This window comes from Cyprinus carpio, chromosome B9 (genome assembly GCF_018340385.1).
Source record: "Cyprinus carpio isolate SPL01 chromosome B9, ASM1834038v1, whole genome shotgun sequence".
NCBI classification, from domain to species: Eukaryota; Metazoa; Chordata; class Actinopteri; order Cypriniformes; family Cyprinidae; genus Cyprinus; species Cyprinus carpio.
Genome location: NC_056605.1, coordinates 26,250,612 through 26,271,430, shown reverse-complemented (window position 1 = coordinate 26,271,430; position 20,819 = coordinate 26,250,612). Strand labels below are relative to the sequence as shown.

Below are 20,819 nucleotides of genomic sequence, written 5' to 3'. Positions count from 1 at the left end.
TTCATATCCTCCCCGGACAATGTGAAAAAAATCCAACCTCTTTTTTTATTATTTATTTGATCTGACTATGATATTGCATTTAGAAAGCATCCAACCCTTTCTATTTTTAATATCCATCTCATATCTGTGTTTGCAGTGCAATGAAAACATTTCTGCAAACATCCCGTGGATATTTGTTCTGGGTCACATTCTGTGACTTCAGCTATTGTGTCTACGTGGTGTGCTGTAAACTGTGAAGTCACTGGTGGATTGGCATAGAATATAGAATACAGGATCTGTTAAGGCTGTGGCATCACAAGGCTGCATTTATTTGATTAAAAATACAGTGAAAACTGTAATATTGTGAAATATCATTACAATTTAAAGTAACTGTTTCCTATTTTAATATATTTTAATATGTAATTTATTCCTTTAATGCCAAAACGTAATTTTCAGCAGCCCTTACTCCAGTCTTCAGTGTCCCATGATCCTTCAGAAACCATTGCTGATTTGCTGCTCAAGAAACATTTCTTATTATCAATGTTATCAAACAGTTGTGCTTAATATTTTTGTGGAAAGTGCGATACATTTTTCAGGATTTTGTTTTTAATGCATCTTTGCTGAATAGTAGTATTATAAAACTCTTAGTAATAATTTTTAAATGGTAGTTACATTTTATTTTTCTTTTGATTGTTAAGAGTGTGTGTGGTGTGTGTGTGTGTGTGTGTATGTTTATATATATATATATATATATATATATATATATATATATATATATATATTATTTATACTAATATATTTGGTTTTAAAGATAAATGTCATGCACAATTTTCAGGCACACTGTATGCATTCATGCAAAGAGTAGCCTATGTCTGTGTGTATGCACACACACGGTTTAGGTCAAAAGTTGACATCCCTCTTTCAGAATCTGCAAAATGTAAATTATTTTACCACAATACAAATACAAAATGCATGTCATGTTATTGTTTATTTAGTACTGTCCTGAATAAGGTATTTCACATAAAATATGTTTACATATAGTCCACAAGAGAAAATAATAGCTGAATTAATAAAAATGACACAGTTCAAAAGTTTACACCCCCTTGATTCTTAATACTGTGTTGTTACCTGAATGATCCACAGCGGTTTTTTTTTTTTTTTTTTTTGTTTGTTTGTTTTTTTTAAGTGATAGTTGTTCATGAGTCCCATGTTTGTCCTGAACAGTTAAACTGCCAGCTGTTCTTCAGAAAAATCCTTCAGGTCCCACAAATTCTTTGGTTTTCCAGCATTTTTAATACTACTATTCCACAACTGAGGGACTCATATGCAACTATTACAGAAAAACGCTCACTGATGCTCCAGAAGGAAAAAAAAAACATGCATTAAGAGCCGGGGGGTGAAAACATTTGAACAGAATGGAGATGTGTTTTCTTATTTTGCCTAAATATCTTTTTTCTTCTTCTTCTTCTTCTTCTTTTCTTCTCCATTTAGTACTGCCCTTTATAGGCTACAAAAGATAGTTACATGTTTCTCAGAAGACAAAATACAGTGTAAGTTAAAATTACCCTGATCTTCAAATTCAAGAAGTTTTCAGCTCTTTATGCAGGTACTTTAAAGGGACTCATTATGCTGTTTGTTTATCCTGTAGTTCATGGTCAACAGCACTTAAGGATATAATGTGTATTGCACATTAAGCAGAAGCATTAAACGTTTGGCTGCTGTGAGCAGCTCTATATCTACTGCTTCAGCTGACTCTGGACAGAATAAATGTCTCAAGTCATGTCAGCAGCACGTTAATCGTAAAATGAAAATCAAAGGGAGGCTGTCTGTTCAGGGTCGGGGTCAGTGACAGGACACTCATTTCTTGTCTGTTCAGGTGATTCAGGTGAGTCTTGATGTTTGGAGATGTTTGAAAGAAAAATGTCGAATTGAAAGTCTGAGTTTTAAAAAGCTTTTTATTTTTATTTTTTTTTAAAGGAAAATAATGTGTACACTTCTGTGTATTCACCAGAGAAATCATTTCATTACCTTTTACCATTACACCACTTAACATTTAAAGTGGTTACAGAAAGTCAAAACTTTAGTTCAAAAATGTATTGAACCAACATGAATACAAAGATGACATTTTCAAGAGCTTAATTAAACTAGATTTTAACTCTGCAGAGCCATATCAGGTATTCTGAACATGTGAATACTGTTATTTTAATATTTTAATTGTTTTAATAAATTGAGTACTTTATTTGTGCTCTAATTTTGAATGAAATGTATGAAGAGTCAATGATTTGTTTTAAGTACCAGTAGATGGCAGTGTTGTCTTTTGATTCAGAGACGCAATTAATTTCTATGGAGGGAAAAACCCTTCACCTAACTGTAGTTTTAACTCACCTTATATAATGAAAATGATAAATAGAAGCAGCATTTATTTAAAATGTTATTTTGTAACATTAAAGTCCTTTACTGTCACTTTTGATCAATTTAATGCATCCTTGCTAAATAATAAAAAAAAAACTTAAAAATAAAAAATCTTAAAATAAAAATCTTGCTGACCCTAAATATATTTAACATATTTAATGTTTACGATACATTTGTTTTTGTCTTTACGATAGATCCTAATTTAAGCATATTTTCATGATAATTTCATAATTTTTTTTCAAAGATAATTTTTTATGCAAAATTTTGTTAAATGAAACTGTAAGCTGAAAACATGATTTTTGTTTTTTCAATGGAAGCAAGATCTCCTAACCAATGTACATAGTGTAAATAGTTGATTCCGGTATCTGTTTACCAAAATAACGTTTTGATTGATATTTATTTATTGATATTTAATTGATATTTACATAACTGTTACACGCTGTAAAAATTTTCTTTGAAGATTATTGAAGTAAGTTCCACACGAAAATACCATTTCAGTCTTTCTACTTCCAGATTTCATGCCTAATTGTTAACTTTACATTCCTTTGTAATTATTTGAAAATTACTAGCTATTTCTGAGTGAAAATTGTATGTTTTTCAGCATATTGCCCTTTACCTTTTTGTTATGTCATACTGTAAATCATTTTGTGCTTCATAATTGTTTTACTGTAAACATTCTGCAAAAAAGTGTGACAACTAGCCCCTACTATGATACCCTCCCACACTTAATTGTGAAAAGCTCTGCTCCTGGAAGAGGAGGAGATGTCTTGAGTAGCCTGATTTTTCATGTCCCTTGACATTCACGCTTTTGCAGAATAACTGCTTTGAGAGAGTCAGAGGTGGAAATAACAACAACAGCAGGGAGGCAGTTCAGGTCACTTCACAACGGACGTGTCGTTTCGGTTAAAGAAAATGTCACATAAGCCCTTAAACAAACGCTGGGAAAATAAACCCCCTTCGGGGTGGAATAATATTTAAACAAAACCACTGTCTTAACCTTTACTAAACAAGAGCTGGACGGGTCACGAATGCTTTACATGAAGTTGTTAAAAGCTTATGAAGATCTTTTCTTTGTCATCGTACAGTATGTGCAGATAAATGCAGCTTATTTAGTGTGTCATGGTTTGAAAGCAGGTGTAGATCTTTTTTAAAACCGCAAGCTGTTCATGACTCATGCAGTATATGATGAGGCAGCATTTATCAGAATGATGCTTCTAAGAAAACATGCAGCCTGTACGGTTAAATGCTTACAGAGCCAGAGATTGTAGTTAATGTCAATAAACATGGATTTGTACAGTGGATCAAATGCAATCCTTGACATGATTACTGTAAACAATGATATAGAGCCTGCAAAATATGGACATTGTGTCATGGCCTGTAATTAAATTACAAGCTCTCATGGACATACAGTATCCAATCTGTTTTGCTCAAGGGGATTTTTCATGATGAGAGAAAGAAAAAGTTAAGCAGGTTATTGATGCATAATGGTTTTAAGCTTTAGACACATTTTTGAATTCACAAAGGATAACAATACATTCATGTTGTCTTTGTACTTCGTAAAAAAGAAACATAATTATTTAAATCATTAAACCCCATTAATCATAATCTGAGGGTCCAATGTGAATAAAGTTAATGATGAACTTTTTTGTCCCCTATGAGAAACAAGTTTTTAATGATAAAATATTATAGCCAAAATTATACATTATATATTGTGCCTTTTTAATTATCTATTTTTTTAATAAATGTGTAGAAATGTTAAATTAAATTGGTTAAATTACAATAATAATAATAAATAAATAAATAAATCAATCAATCAAATGGATGCAAATTGTAAAAAAATAAATAAAATAAAAATATAAATAAATAAATACCAACTATAAAAAATAAATAAATACATACATACATACATACATACATTTTCCATAAGAACCTATTTTTAGTTTATTTTATCATGCCAAACATTTTAGACAGCGTCTTTTAAACTCCCCCATAATAAATTGATGCAATTTAAATAAACTAATACATTTGAAAATTCTGATTTTGCATATTTTATTTTGTAGTGTGACAGTGTGAAGATCAGAATTGTTGTTCATTAAAATATTTTTTTTACTCTCATGATCTGAGGGTAGGTTTATTAGGTAACAAATATTTTGTTGTTATTTTTATTATTATTATTATTATTATTATTATTATTATTATTATTATTATTATTTGATAGCTGTGATAAAAAAAATAAAAAAAAAACACTAGGCAAAAGCTATGATTAGATCTTTATTCTAAGATCTGTGATAACTGAATGAAGACAGATGAAGTAGTCTAGTCAACAGTGCCACTAACTGAAGAATATGACATTTACACCTGACTCCTGGAAATGAAAAAAAATTATCTTTTTCTTAACATTAATCATTCAATTCCACTTACTTTGCCTCGGCGTGGACATTAGCCTCAAGACATTAATATAATGTAAAGTAATATCAAGACATCTGTTTCCTGGCGCAAAGTTGTTTTGTTCCATTAGTGACAATATGTTCAGTAATGCAGTGCGACTGCTGAGGGAAAACGCGCTGCGCGCCACTTCGGAGCCTCGCGGGCATCCGTAGCATCATTTCCGGAAGACGGCGGGAAAGATGGCGGCCGAGTCAAACGAGTCCGAAACGGCATTGAATATGAGTTCTGCATCCAGAGATGAGGTAGGAACATCATCATTCTACCCGCGGTAGAACACGAATGTGTATGTTTTCCACGGCGGGGCAGTTTAAAGCGGGTCGTGTTTGTGTTAGGTTGGGTTTACGGGCGTGGGCCTGCACACATGGAGCAGATGGCGCTGCTTTAGTGTGTGTGTGAGAGATTAGTTGATATACGCACTGACAAAAATACAATAATAAACACTCATTTTCTTTCATACAAGTGCACAAGTGTTTCATGGGTACCCTTGATACTCTAAAGTGAAATTATGTTTCCTAGACAGGTTATCAAAGGGACAAGGCTTAAAAAAATAACAACAACGTGATCAAATCACAAAAACAAATATATTTAAACGTTTAAGAAAATGTTAGGCATCATATAACCTGGTTATTAATTAAGTAGGTCTAATTGTTTCATATATAGTGGAAACCCCTTTGAAAACATTCAGATTACAAGCATAAACCATAATAGAAGATTTAGTTGAAATGATTGGTCTCTTCTTGTGGCCAATCATTGTTTACATAATGCAGATTATATTACACTTTGAGAAGAACCATGCAGTGTTTCGTTTACGTATTTGAGGGTTCATGTCATTATAAGTCTTTTGACTTGAAAGCTCACTGTTTGGCTGTGAATAATAACAGACAAACTGAATTGTTAGTGTGTGATTAACAAACTACCAGATGCCCTAATTTGTTAGTTTGGCATGAATTATGTTAAAGCATTTCATTGTTTTGATTTCGCTTGTATGCACCTTATTCTTTCAAGGCCATGAAACACATCAAGCTAGGGGTGCAGAATGTGACCATCTTATGAAACAGTTTGGAGCACGAACTGTTACAGTACAAAAGTTTGGGTTTGTTAAAAAAAGCTCTGATGCTTACCGAGGCTGCGTTTATTTGATCAACAAAACAATAAAAGCAGTAATATTTGTGATTAAAATGCCTCATGATGGCGAAGCTGAATTTTCCGTGTCGCATGATCTTTCAGAAATCATTCATGCTGATCAAGAAACATATCTCATCATCAGTGCACGGACCAGTGCAAGGGAGCACATCACACCTATCTTGGAAAAATTGGCTTCTTGTTAGTTTTCGTATTGATTTTAAAATTCTCATGCTCACTTATAAGGCCTTGAATAATTTGGCCCCTCAATATTTGTGTGAGCTTTTTACCCCCTACACTCCTACACGTGCTCTACGCTCTTCTGAAGCTGGTCTTTTAACTGTCCAAACAACACGGCTAAAATCTATGGGTGATCGGGCTTTCTCTTTGGCTACTGAGTTGTGCAGTTCCCTGCCCTCTGAGATCAGGAATGGAGAATCCCTAAGTGTTTTTGAATCGTCCCTTAAAACATACTATTTTAGGATAGCTTTTATGTGATTCATGTGATTACTTTGTTTGTTATTATATTGACTTTCTATTTTTTTTTGTTTTTTTTTTTTGATTAGTTTTTACAGCCTGCACTGTTATGTGTATCTTTTAATCTTTTTTTTTTTATGTGAAGTGCTTTGAGATGCTACTTTTAAAGGCGCTATATAAAATAAAGTTTATTATTATTATTATTATCGTTATTGTTGTAGCTGTGCTGCTTAATATGTTTGTGGAAAGCATGATACATATTGTTCAAGTTTTCTTGATAAAAAAGTTTGATAGGGAAAAAAAATTCATTTATTTGAAATAAATCTTTTGTAAGGTTTTAAATGTCTTGCTGTCAATTTTGATCAATTGAATATGTCCTTGCTGAAGAAAAGTACTAATTTCTTAAAAAAAAGAAAAAAAAAAAGGAACTAGATGTAAACCTAGACTGTAAGCCATCGTTATATATGATACTAAAATGACTCGACACAGTAAATTAAATATAATGTAACAAATTTGATGAAACTGAAATCTCATTCTAACCCTTAAGAACATGTTTGTGCATGTCTTGACTTGTTTGGGACATGTTCGTCTCTGTTTTCTCACATAATTTTGTTTAATTTTACATGTTACAGGTAATCCCAGCCCATATGGTATAAACCAAAGGTGTCCAGTCCCACTCCTGGAGTACAGCTAGGGCTGAACGATATGGACAAAATTTCATATCTCGATTTTCATGCCAGATATCTCGATATTGATACAATACGATATGACTACGTGTTTGGTGAAAACCAAGCATTTCTCAGAAAAATAAAAAGATCAAAATACAAAAAAATGTGGAAAGTATAGTTTTATTTTTAAGAACAAGTCATCAACATTAACATAAATTACCAAAAAATAAACTGGCACAAACTAACACGGCGGCGCCCATCGCGCATACAGCTCAACTAACGTGATCGTTATAAAGGTGTTTAAACAACAATATACTTCCACTTGCATGTATTTGACAATCGGAATATCAGATATTTCATGCCATAGCTAACACATTTGTGAATATTCTGAATAAAAAAGGAAAAATGACATAAAAGCAGATCATCATTCTTTCAGCGCTGTTGCTGCTGCGGTGTGTCACGTGACAAGCAATGACACGTCACCATGGAAACGCCGCCCCCCCTCTCACAATATAGTTCCCACGTCCCTGGTAGTGTGTGCGCGCTGGCTTTAGCGGTGCTTTCAAGGGCACTCATTATTATTATTATTATTTATTTTTTTTTTTTTTCCACAGTTTTAATTTTTCTAGATTTTGTTTTAATGGTTGAATAAAATTTGAATAGTAAAAAAAACAAACAAACAAAAAAACATGTCTATTCAACTGAACTCATTAATTCAACAGTTTAATAATTTATTAGCACTATTAATAGAGCCCTATGAAATGTTTTATTTATTTTTTCCAATAAATGGCCTCGTTCTATCAGAGTTTAGCTCCAGCCCCAATTAAACACACCTAAGCCACCAAATCAAGGTCTTCAGGGCCAAGAAAAACTTTGATGCAGGTGTGCTGGCCCTCCAGGAGCAGGATTGGACACCTCTGATATTACCCATGATCCAGCTATTCGTTATTTGCTGTATTTTTCTTTTTTAAATGAATGCTGCTCTGTTACTCTATTTGTTGCCACTGAAAGAAACTCCATTCTAGGTTTAGGCTTTGTAAAGTTCTGATATGGCTCTCGCTTCCCTCTTTTACTTATTATCCTTTTTTGTCGTTGACCAGGCACTGTGTTTCTGAATGATTTCTTCCTCAAGCGCTCAGCATTCTCAGTGTGTGTATAACTCTGAAATCCCAGTCTACCTGCTGAATGGCAGATCCAGGTTTGAAAGACCAGTTCCCCATAAGCTTGCCGAAATCACTTGAGTCGCCCACAGCGTACGTCCTGGGATTAGGCTCAGTGGGGACAGATAGGATGTCGAGTGCGAGACTGTTTTTTATACAGAGGAAAGCAAGCTCATGGTTATTCTTTGAGTGTCCCGCATCCGTCTGCAGCCAATGCAGAAACAGCACAGAGAGTTACGCATTACCAACACCCCAGAAAACACACATCTGCTTCCTGCCCGTCCTGCTGAAACAGCAAATTGAATTTTGATTGAAACCGTGGCAGTGGCAGCTGGGAGTGGCATATTCAGTGAAATCGAATTTAGAGAGTGATGTTTACTGCTGCTGGGATAGAATCAGGCTGTTACTGCAGCTCCAGATGTTAGGTCACTGATAGCTCCTCTGCTGTCTGATCGTTTCCCAGTGCTGCTTGGGATTGAAGTTTACTTCCCTACTGCAGAATACTGTATTACTGGATTCAGCGTCTCTGACCTCTGATAACAGACATTTTCAGGCTTCGTCATATTTCCACACAAATTTTTTGAAATTGATTGCGATGCGGTCAACTTCCAAAAATGCAGTAAAAACTGCAGGTATAATTCAGCAAAAAATTAAAATTGTCATTTGTTGTTCCAATTCTGAATGGCTTTCTTCTGTTGAACAAAAAATAAGATATTTTAAAGAACATGGGTAACCAAAACAGTTTCTGGTTCCCATTGACATTCCATAGTGTATTTTTATTTTTTTGGTCCATAGCCTTACTCTGGAAATCAGTGGGGACCAGAAACTGTTTGCTGTTTTAATCTAATATTTAAAGTTTATTTTGTTTCTTTTTTGGGGAGTAAACTGTCCCCTTTAAGTCATAAGGCCTCTCTCCCCATCTCCTCTGAATATTATGGTTAAAAATGTACTTACAATTTTAGAACGTCAACTCAAAATTATTTTTTAGTTAAGGCAGCATTTCTCATTTTTATTTGAGTTTAAGGTTTTCATCTGCTATTTATTTTATTTTATTTCAGCTTTATCAGTAGAATAATCGCTTGTGCAATAATTGCCAATTTAGTGTAAATTCAGTCCAAGATGTTTTCCCAACAGCTCAAACCTCATTCAGAGGTAGTCTTCAGAGAGGCTCAACTCAAAATCCTATCACCTGAGACAGTTCCTCTGCCTTTGGCCTTCTTTTTTAGCACACTGTTCTCATGGCGCACACTTATACACTTAGACCTACTGTACTTGTGCTTTGTTACAGCACTAGTGTGCTCTTACTCTGTGTCCTCTCTCTGTCTTCCAGCCTCCCAGCCCAGGAGAAATGGAGCAGCGTGAGAGAAAGGCCAGCACAAGTTCATCTGAGGATGGAGATAGTGATGATGACCGCAGGAGGGTTATTGGTAAGTCTGTTCTTTGATTTATTTTTTTATTTTTATTTTTTCTATTGCATTATAACAGTATTCACATAAATTGCAAATCATTGTAAATAATCTTAAATCACAGGGAAAGTTCACCCCAAAATTTACTCAATTTTATAATGTGGGTCCACTGTCTTTCAGTGCATTGACGGTTTTCTTTTCTTTTTGTTATTATATATATATATATATATCTATATATATCTATATATATATATATATATATATAATATATATATATATTATATGAAATATAATATGTCTGTTTAATTTTAGTAAACAAACATATTTTGTAATTTCATCAATTTTAATCAATTTTTTGTATTATTTTCCAGATTCATTTTAATAAATTAAAACATTTAACAGCATTTACATTTTTTTAAATGATTTTAGTTAAATGCAACAATGCAAATGTTTGTTTGTTTTTTTAATTAAAGAAAAATATTTAGTTTTTCTTAAATCAAATTTTTATAACAATTTTCATTGTCCTTTTCCATTATTAATAAAATTTCTAAAATATTAAATTAAATAAAATGTTTGGAATGATATGAGAGAGTAAATGATGAAAATGTCACTTTTTGGGTAAACTGTTCCTTTAAATCATAATGCCACTGACCCTATATCCTCTAAATATTATGGGTAAAAATAATTCAGCTCTGCTAGAACAAACCGTACATCCAATGGCCAGAAAACGGTTGCCTCAGCACTAAACTGGCACATAAGCCTGCTTGTTTCCTCACAGCTGAGACCTACTTCTAACACTTCCTAAGTCAGCACAAGGACGAGCACAGTGGCAGAGCAATGCTTCACTGTAGATGCACCTGTTGTGTTGCACCGGGTGAACACACAGTTTGTGTAGCTAGCACGTTTCATTTGACGTGAAAAATGGCCTCAAAAACAAAAGGTTTGTTTCTAACAACTATGAGGAATAAAATCACTTTTTGGTCAGATGTAAAATTAGGAATCATTGTGATTCTTTTTTAGTTCTTGGCATTTTGAGCAACTGCAGTTGAATCTGATTTGAAATGCCTTTAATATTATAGTTTTATAGTATTATAGTTTTCCGTCAGTAGTTTTTCAAGTCTCAAAGGAAATAGTTGTATTTTTCCATGTGTAGTGTGAATAAAACAGTGACTCGAAAGCAAATGTAATCATGACGGTCTTAGATGCAAGTCTTCCCTCAACCCTTAAAGACCTAGAACATTTTTGGGGCACCTGGCATACCTGCACTTTTCTTTGTTTATCAGACCTATTCTACTAGTCAGCATCAAGTGACATATTATTATAAACAGGAGAACTTAAAGTTTAAGTCTAACTTATTTAAAGTCCCAATTTTCCTTTTGTTTTCTCTAAGAATAAATTATATACATAAATTGTCTTCTGCAACAATACAAAAAGTGCAAATGATTCACAAACTATACACAAAATGAGTGAGAAATATAGTGCAACAGAAAAATAGTGCAACCTATCTTTATGAACTATATAAGAATTATTTACTTAATATACATAATATACATAATCTAAATGATCGATCCGCTGGCTGTAATCTGCGTCAGAATCGATTTTACCGGGACATTGCCTAGCGACCCGAAGACATAAATTCCGGTGCTTAATCAGATATGTACAACTGTTTCATCCTTGTTTTGATTTTTTTTATGTCAAAGTACTCTGTCGTGCTTTTTTTCTGTGCTTTTTCTGAGAGGTTTTTTTTTGTGTGTGTGTTATTTTGTGTTTGTATTCATGCACGCACGACAGACTTTACTTTCACTTTGTGTTCGTTCATATTTCCAAAGACATATATTAAATAGTAGTTCAAAAGAACACAACCTATGTTTATTGGCTGAATATGGGACGGTTTGAACCAATCTGGGCACGAGAGTGGGACTAAGTGTCAACAATCTTTCTTGTTTGGCTCAGAAGAACGAAATGCATTGGTTTCTTCTGACGAATCAATGTTGTCAAAATGTGATGACGTAATCATGTACACTACGGTGCCTCTGAATATCCAAATGAGAGAGATAGGATATTTTAGTCACTTTTTAAAGCATTCAGATAGGATTAGCGGTTCAAAAGTTATTAAACATTAAAGAACAACAGTTATTTTTAGCCGCAGGCAGCTGTCTCGGTCTTTGAGGGTTAATAGTACTGTTAGTATGTCCCTCAGGTGGCTCCTAAATCAACCTTGTACAGCAATGTCAAGTCAGTAATCAGTGTTTTCCCATAGAGGTCTGTATCTCAGGGCTCATCTGCATCCAGCCTCAGTGTAGCGCTGCAGACACACACAACCTTGCTGCTCATGCCTGTTTATCTGATCTATTGCTCCCCGGTCTCTAGAGCTCATCACCAACAGCTTTCAATCATCCCTTCTGCTGAGCTGTTGCAAATCCGAAATCTGACCCAGTGAAAACAGCAGTCTTTTTCCATCTCCTGACACCTGCACAAGGATACTTGACCACACATGAGTCTAATTTTTATGATTTGCCCTACAAAACCTAGGGGCACATCTCACCTGTTGTTGAGTGTGCAGTTAGAATATGTATTTCAGTACAGCGCATTTCACATTTGGCACAAAATTGAGGCACAGTTAGACCCTGATGTGCTCTTTTATTCAGCATTATATTGGAAAACAGAAGAATATTTGATATCGAAGAACTCCTCTGAGGTAATGAGGCCATTTCATGTCTCTCTAGAGTGTGTGTAGTGGGAATAAGTGCTTTTCTGAGCATGGATGTCATGTCTGATTTATCTTTTTAAAGTTGTTTTGTTTTTTCAGTAGAAAAAGCAGTTTTTCAGGAGACCACAGGGTCGCAGCATCTCGCATATTTCAACCGTACATATAAAGTATGTTGTGATATGTCAAAAATCATGGCTGTAAAGGCATTTGTTACAAATTCAAATAAATGCTTTTCTTTTGAACTTGCTATTCATCAAAGAAGCTTTAAAAATATTTCCAAACAAAAAGAAAGAAAAGAAAAAATAAGCAGCACAATAGTTTTTGACAGTGATGATAAAACATTTAAGCGTCAAATCAAAATATTGGATTTCTGATGGACCATGTGACACTGAAGACATGAGTAATGATGCTGCAAATTCAAGTTTGAAACTGTTTTTGCTGTATAATTGATCAAATGCAGTCTTGGTGAACATAAGAGGCTTCTTTCAAATACATAAAAAAAAATATGTCTGACCATAAAGTTTTGAATTGTTATTTTTTTTTTTAACTTTATTATTTTATTTTATTTATTTATTTTATTCTTTCATTAATGTATTTGTTTCTGGTATTCTAATTTAAATGTTTTGTTTCTAACAATATTTATACACCGTTGTAGGATTATAATGTAGTAATAATAATAATAATAATTATTATTATTATTATTATTATTTATTTTTTTGTTGCTTTTATTGAAATGCTTTTTTTTTTTTCAAGGAAAATTCCACTTATGTGGCACCATGAGAAAGAGAAAAAAAACTCTAGACTCTTTGAAATATTTAAAATGTTTATAAGAGTGATTGAGGTTTTTAGTCTTTGATTTGATTCATGCATATCACTTACCTTCATTCTTAGATTTTTACTTGCATACCATGTGGAGATACCTGCCAACTGGTTTAAGTTGCTTGCCAAAGCCAATTTTTTAGTCTCGTTTGGTGTGTGGCAATTGTTAATTTTAAGCCCTGGCTGCATTCGTTCCTCAAAGTCTTTCTAAAATGTCAGGATGATTGTTGAAGCTCGACATTAAGAGTGAAGCTGCCACAGAGACTGAGCTCCATATCTGGAAATAAGACCAGCTGTCTTGGAGCCACTTCACACTGCGACATCAGCCATTATATATTTCAAGATCATTTAACAAGAATCATCCTTTCATACATTTTTAAAACGCTGCGCTGTTGTGTGCGTGTTGTGATAAGTCATTATTGTAAATGCCTTCGAAGAAAGAGTGAAAACTGCATTGATAAAGGCTTCAGTGTTTTTGTTCTCTTTATTTGGTGGCTGTGTTTGAAGTGACAAAAGGATCCACAGGAAAACAGCAGGTGTTGAGTCGCAGGCCCATTCGCAAGCTTGGCAGAATGATCTGCTCTTTATGATTATTTCATGGGCTTTTATGCTCCCCGGCATTGATTCAACACCTCAGTTATTGAGCTTTGGCTTCTGTTGTTGTGAATGTCACTTCAGGTTTGCAAGAATCATGCACTGAATCATTCTCCCAGAAGCGATTTAACTTAAATAGAAATGTAAATCAGGATTTGATTCCAAGCCTGGGTGGTATGATGGCTTGTGTACCGTGTAACTGTAACTGAATACTTGAAATACTCTTGAATTGTATTCAAGAATTGTGTTCTTCTTCTCTTTATCATGCTTTTAAGAGAAGGTGGTCTCGTTTTCTGTCATCATCACTATGTTTTTGAATGATGGCAACTGTCTGAAAACCAAGTCTTAATGTTTTTTTTTCAGATGGCCAGCGTAACCCTGAAGCAGGTAGACCTGAGGGTTCAGCTCAACCTGAGGATGCTGGCTCCAGAGATGGGAGTCCACGAGCGGGCAGCCCTGTGGCGAGAGCATCGTCCAGGGCCCGGCACAATGAAGGGTCCAGCAGCTCAGACAGTGACAGCAGTGAAGATGACAGTGATGACGGTGTTATGCACAGGATGAAGAGCAGTGTCACACATATCAAGGTGAGTTACAATCATACAGCATTTTTATCATGTTAAAGGGGGGGATAGTTCCGATTGTAGATTCCGGATGTGCTGGTTATTTTTTGGCTATTATTCATTATAATACATATTACACATTGAGAGTAATTAACAGTCAGTTAAACAAATTAGTGTAAAACATAGCTGCATCTATTAAAAATTAATTGAATGACATTATTTACTTGTTTAAATGTAAATATCAAGTACTCAATCGGTTTAAGTTTAATAATAATTTATTGTCCATCAATTTAAAATTCCTAGTTTATATAAGCCACTGCCATCCAGTAAAATATTAGTGTGTGAATCAGATATGGCATTGTAGTTTACTATTACTGTCGCACTGTTGCCATGTATAGAGAAAGCACTAATAAAGTCATATAGCCTGTAAGTAGCTGACACAAATCCAGAGCTTGACTAATTGGTGCAACTACTATGCTTGGCTAATGTGATTATTTTTGTTTCAGCGTGCCTCTGAAGATGAGAGCAAAAACAGAGAAAGAAGCTCCTCACCTGATAGGTAAGTCTGTTATTAGTCTCAATAATTTTTTTTTTAAAAAAGCAATGTAAAATTCAGACCTTTCTGTAAACTGGTGTCTTTTGTCTGCATTTTAGGGACGAAAAGAAGTCACAGTCAAGATCCCGCTCTAGATCTCACTCCAGATCCCGCTCTAGATCTCGTTCTCCTCAAGAACGTTACGGAAGGGGTCGTAGGTGAGGGAATGTGTGTTTATGTTCTCGACAAATAGGCTGTTGCCTTTTTCATCCTGATGTAATATATTGCACCTTTCAGTTCTAATGTTTTCTTTGTTCTTCGTTGTCCTCGCATCAGGTCCAGGGAGCGTGAGCGAGATCGAGGCCGCTATGATGACCGGGATCGTTATGAAAGGCGCTCCAGCAGAGAGAGGGATTGGGAACATAGGAGGAGGGGAAGGTCAGCCTCCCCAGCCAAAAATGATAAACCTCCCAATGAAGAGCCTCCAGTGAAGAAGAGGAAGGAAGCGCTGGACCCCATCCTGACCCGCACCGGTGGGGCCTACATCCCACCGGCCAAACTGCGAATGATGCAGGGTCAGATCACTGACAAGAGCAGGTTGGTTTCACTTTGCTCAGCAGTCCTACATTTTGTATTTATGTATTTTTTTTTTATAGGGTTAATCATGGTGTACTGTTGTTGTTTGATATAAAGTTTATTTACCTTAGGCTATATATTTATTATATTGCACTTTGAAAATCCATCTTTGGGTTTGGAGGATACAAGAAAAAAAGGAAATTAATAAGAAGTAGGGCAATATATTGAATATTGACAATATTTTTGTGATTATTTTAATGATGATGTAAATAAAACATCTCTAATATGCATTTCAGTAATATAAATGTCACTAGAGGTGGTAAATTTGATTGTTCAAACCGTCCATTGCAATGAATGAATTAAAAGCACTAAAGAGAAATTCAGTCATTTTATTGCAAAAGATTATTTTGAAGTGGCAGTCTGCAGAAGTAAAGCATTTAGGTGTAGAATTTATCATAAAATATTTTTTTTAAAAATAATATATACACTATTGTTCAAAAGTTTGGATCCAGTGAGATTATTGTTATAAATAATAATTTTATTCAAGAAGGACAATGCTACAAAAGTTACAAATTTCTATTTCAAATAAAACAACTTTCTATTCAAAGAATCCTGAAAAAAATGATCATGGATTCCACAAAAATACAGCACGACTGTTGTATTATGAGAAAGTATATTAAAATAGAAAATTGTATTTTGCATTTTAATATTGTAATGTCTTATTGTACATTTTTTACTGTATTTTTGTTCAAATGAGTAAATAAAATAAATGCAAATGCAATATATATGTATAACTTTTGAACAGTAGTGTACATAGGTAAAATATTTGTTACTTTATTTTGGTGTGTCCCGGCTTTGTGGAAAACAGTGTAGGAGATTATACCTACATATTTATAGGAAAATCTGAGTTTATTTGTATCAGACTTTATCCGACTTTTATTTCTTCTAATCTAATAATAATCTAATCTTCAAATTACTATTGTTTAATGATCAGCCATTAAATCCATAAATAACATAAATGCATAAATACTCAAATATTGAAAACTGCCATAAAACCTTAAAATATAGAAATATAATTTTTAGATTTATTGCCCAGCTCTAATAAGGAGTGATCATCAGATAAGGAAGATGATCTTTGTTGATCCATCTTGAATCAGATTGATTTTGAAGTATTTTCAGACATTGTGATGAGAATAGATTGGGATTTATTGATGGTGGGAAACACATCCACATGAATTCAATGAAGGGGTCGATAAAATTTCCTCATGCAGCAGAATGGAGGTCACAAGCCAGGAAATATAGAGGTGTCCCTTAGGGATGTGGGATATCTTTAGCAGAAGGAGTGGAGCACTGGCCTGTGCTTGAGGCCAGACACTGGAAGATAGGTGATAGAGACAATACATCAGAGATCAGTCTCAAGAGCTAAGGGCAGGAAATTAGTTGTTGGGGAAAAATAGCAGTTCTCTAAGGAGCCGAGCATGACTTCAAAACTCCTTATCATCAGCATTTTCCAGCCTATTTCATGCTGAAGTACAGACTGAGAAGCAGACGGCGTTGAAGGTTTTGTCCTGCTATTACTGTTGTGTCAAATATGACCTTTAAAATGGTCTATTACTGGGCGCTAAAGACAAGTGTTTCAAGATCACTGCTGTGTTAACAGGCTGAAAGTGTTGTGTCGTTGGTTTTTCATCCGTTCTTTTCTTTTTTATTCCACAGTTTGGCGTATCAGAGGATGAGCTGGGAAGCCTTGAAGAAGTCCATCAATGGTCTGATCAACAAAGTAAACGTTTCCAACATCGCCAACATTATTCAAGAGCTGCTGCAGGAGAATATAGTGAGGGGCAGGTAAAGACCACAGCTCTTGTGTTTTACTCAGAATCAGAAACAGAAAGAGCTTTGTTGCCAGGTAGGTTTACCAGGAATTTGTTTTGGTGACAGACAGCTGACTTACTGACTTACTCTATGGCCATGCTCTAAGCTCTAAGCTCAGGGCTGCTGAAAGGGTATGGTGCAAATCAAAAAATCCTACTGAACTTAATGTATATCAGTCACTCCTCTCATCCTTCTCTGCTAATGTCTCCACTGCTAAAAGGACATACTTTTATAATAAAATTAACAATTCGTCTCACTTTCGCATTCTCTTTAAAACATTTTCCTCCCTCCTTTGTCCTCCTCCTCCCCTTCCTTCATCAACTCTAACAGCTGACTCATAATTTTCCACACCACAATCTGTCAAGCACATCTTACCAGCAAACATACACTTGTTCTCATTCTTCTCTTCATTCTCTGAGGCAACAGTCTCTAAACTCATCCTTTCTAATCATCCTACTACTTGTCTGCTTTATCCTATGCCATCTCATCTCCTTCAAACCATTTCTCCTGCAGTTGTACCTGCACTCAATCACATCATTAAAACATCCCTTAAAACTGGTGTTTTTCCCTCAGCATTTAGTCAGGCTTGTATAACTCCACTACTTAAGAAACCCACCCTCAACCCATCTCTTTTAGAGAACTACCAGACTGGTTTCCCTTCTTCCTTTCATTGCAAAAACACTTGGACGAGCTATGTTCAACCAAGTCTCTGCCTTTCTCACACAGAACAACCTCCTTGACAGCAACCAGTCTGGTTTCAGAAGTGGACATTCAACCGAAACTGCCTTTCTCTTAGTTTTTTGAGGCCTATGAGTGGCAAGAGCGGATTCCAAATATTTTTTATTTTTATTTTTGTGTATCTCTGTTGTTTTTTTGATGTTTTTAAACAAGATCCTTATGTCAACTTTATTTTGGAATGGGGTATCAGGAACCGCACTCCATTGTTTTGAGTCTTACCTCTCAGATAGGTCCTTTAAGGTATCTTGGAGAGGTGAGGTGTCCAAATCGCAACATCTGACTACTGGGGTGCCTCAGGGCTCAGTTTTTGAACCACTTCTCTTCTCTGTCTACATGGCATCATTAGGTTCTGTCATTCAGAAACATGGCTTTTCATCACTGCTATGCTGATGACACTCAACTCTACCTCTCTTTCCATCCTGATGATCCGATGATAGCTGCTCGCATCTCTGCTTGTCTAACAGACATTTCTTGCTGGATGAAGGACTATCACCTTCAACTCAAACTTACCAAGACAGAACTGCTTGTGGTTCCAGCAAACCCATCGTTTCATCACAATTTCACCATTGAGTTAGGCACATCAACCATAACTCCTTCAAAAACAGCCAGAAACCTTGGAGTTATGATTGATGATCAGCTGACTTTCTCAGACCACTTTGCTAAAACTGCCCGGTCCTGCAGATTTGCTTTATTCAGCATCAAGAACATCAGGCCCTTTCTTTCGGAAATGCTTCACAACTCCTTGTCCAAGCTCTTGTTTTGTCCAGGCTGGACTTTTGCAATGCTCTCATGGCAGGTGTTCCAGCCAATTCTATCAAACCTTTACAATTAATCAAGAATGCAGCAGTGAGATTGAATTTAATTTCACACCTCTGTTTATCAATTTGCTCTGGCTACCAATAGCTGTTCGCATAAAATTCAGGGTATTGATGTTTGCCTACAAAACCCCCTCTGGCTCTGTACACCTTTACCTAAATTCATTATTTCAGACTTATGTGCCCTCTAGAAGCTTGCATTCCACAAGTGAACGTTGCTTTATTGTGCCATCCCAAAGAGGCACAAAAGCACTTTCACTGACTTTTAAATAAAATGTTCCCTCCTGGAGGAATGACCTGCCCAACTCAATCTGAGCAGCTGAATTCTCCAAAAATCGGCTAAAAAACACATCTTTTCCATCTTTATTTGTCCCCCGTACTCTAGCACTCTCTATTCTATTCTTAAAAAAATAAACTTGCCCTTTTTAGACTTGCACTCTATTCATTTACTAACTGTTTGTTTTCTTAAGAAAACTTTTCTTTTTGTATTTTATTTCTTTTTATTTATTACACAATTAACAAAAGTAAAAAGGCCTAACACAAGCTTGCTCTGTTCTTTTTCAATTCTATCAGTTTTCTTTTTCTTTTTATATAATTAAAAAAACCTTGCTACGTGTACTACTACAAGTTAACTGAGACTTGTTATAGCACTTGCATATTATTGATCTTTTGTTGTTTTTGATTGCTTCCATTGTCCTCATTTGTTAGTCGATTTGGATAAAGCGACATTTGCTAAATGAATAAATGTAATTACTTTTGTGGAAACAGACACATTTTTTTCAAGAATCTTTAATGAACAGAAGAAAAAAAAACAGCATTTTTTTAAATTGAATTTTTTTGTAGCATTATAAATGTTTACTGTCAGGTTTAATGCATTTTATGGATTTTTGCTGAATAAAATGATCTTTTTCAAAAACAAAATTGCACTGACCCCAAATGTATGATAGTGTATACACCAAGTTCCATTGAAATCAGTTGTGAAGTTGAGTCTCCAATTATATTTGTATGATGGATGAGTTGATACCCATGTAAATGTCTAAACCAGTCACTTATGAGGTTTCATTTCAGTTAGGATGCTCCCTGTGTAGGCAGGAAACAGTAAGACAGCTCATATGTTTGACTAATTGTTATTGGTCCTGACGTGTCTCTCTCCAGGGGTCTTCTGGCCAGGTCTACACTTCAGGCCCAGGCTGCCTCTCCCATCTTCACCCATGTGTACGCTGCTGTGTTGGCCATCATCAACTCCAAGTTCCCTCAGATCGGAGAACTTATTCTCAAGAGACTTATCCTCAATTTCCGGAAAGGTTACAGGAGGAATGATAAAGTAAGTCTTCAGGAAGCTGGGTACTACAGGTGCTGGTCATATAATTAGAATATCATCAAAAAGTTGATTTATTTCACTAATTCCATTCAAAAAGTGAAACTTGTATATTATATTCATTCATTACACACAGACTGATATATTTCAGATGTTTATTTATTTTAATTTTGATGATTATAACTGACAACTAAGGAAAATCCCAAATTCAGTATCTCAGAAAAATAGAATATTACTTAAGACCAATACAAAGAAAGGATTTTTAGAAATCTTGGCCAACTGAAAAGTATGAACATAAAAAAGTATGAGCAAGTACAGCACTCAATACTTAGTTGGGGCTCCTTTTGCCTGAATTACTGCAGCAATGCGGCGTGGCATGGAGTCGATCAGTCTGTGGCACTGTTCAGGTGTTATGAGAGCCCAGGTTGCTCTGATAGTGGCCTTCAGCTCTTCTGCATTCTTGGGTCTGGCATATCGCATCTTCCTCTTCACAATACACCATAGATTTTCTATGGGGTTAAGGTCAGGCGAGTTTGCTGGCCAATTAAGAACAGAGATACCATGGTCCTTAAACCAGGTACTGGAAGCTTTGGCACTGTGTGCAGGTGCC

At 35.1% G+C, this 20,819-nt stretch overlaps 1 protein-coding gene across 1 annotated transcript in view; it reads left to right on the top strand.

Annotated features, from left to right (window-relative positions):
* Positions 1-4,924: 4,924 nt before the first annotated feature.
* The window catches only part of LOC109093031 (pre-mRNA-splicing factor CWC22 homolog), a 48,099-nt gene continuing 32,204 nt past the window's right edge, over positions 4,925-20,819 (top strand). The window contains exons 1-8 of the mRNA XM_042731746.1: positions 4,925-5,081; positions 9,597-9,693; positions 14,159-14,379; positions 14,862-14,914; positions 15,010-15,108; positions 15,227-15,487; positions 17,183-17,311; positions 20,047-20,215. Of these exons, the coding sequence (XP_042587680.1) occupies positions 5,019-5,081; positions 9,597-9,693; positions 14,159-14,379; positions 14,862-14,914; positions 15,010-15,108; positions 15,227-15,487; positions 17,183-17,311; positions 20,047-20,215 (1,092 nt within the window). The 5' untranslated portion in view covers positions 4,925-5,018. The remainder of the gene's footprint in view (positions 5,082-9,596; positions 9,694-14,158; positions 14,380-14,861; positions 14,915-15,009; positions 15,109-15,226; positions 15,488-17,182; positions 17,312-20,046; positions 20,216-20,819) is intronic.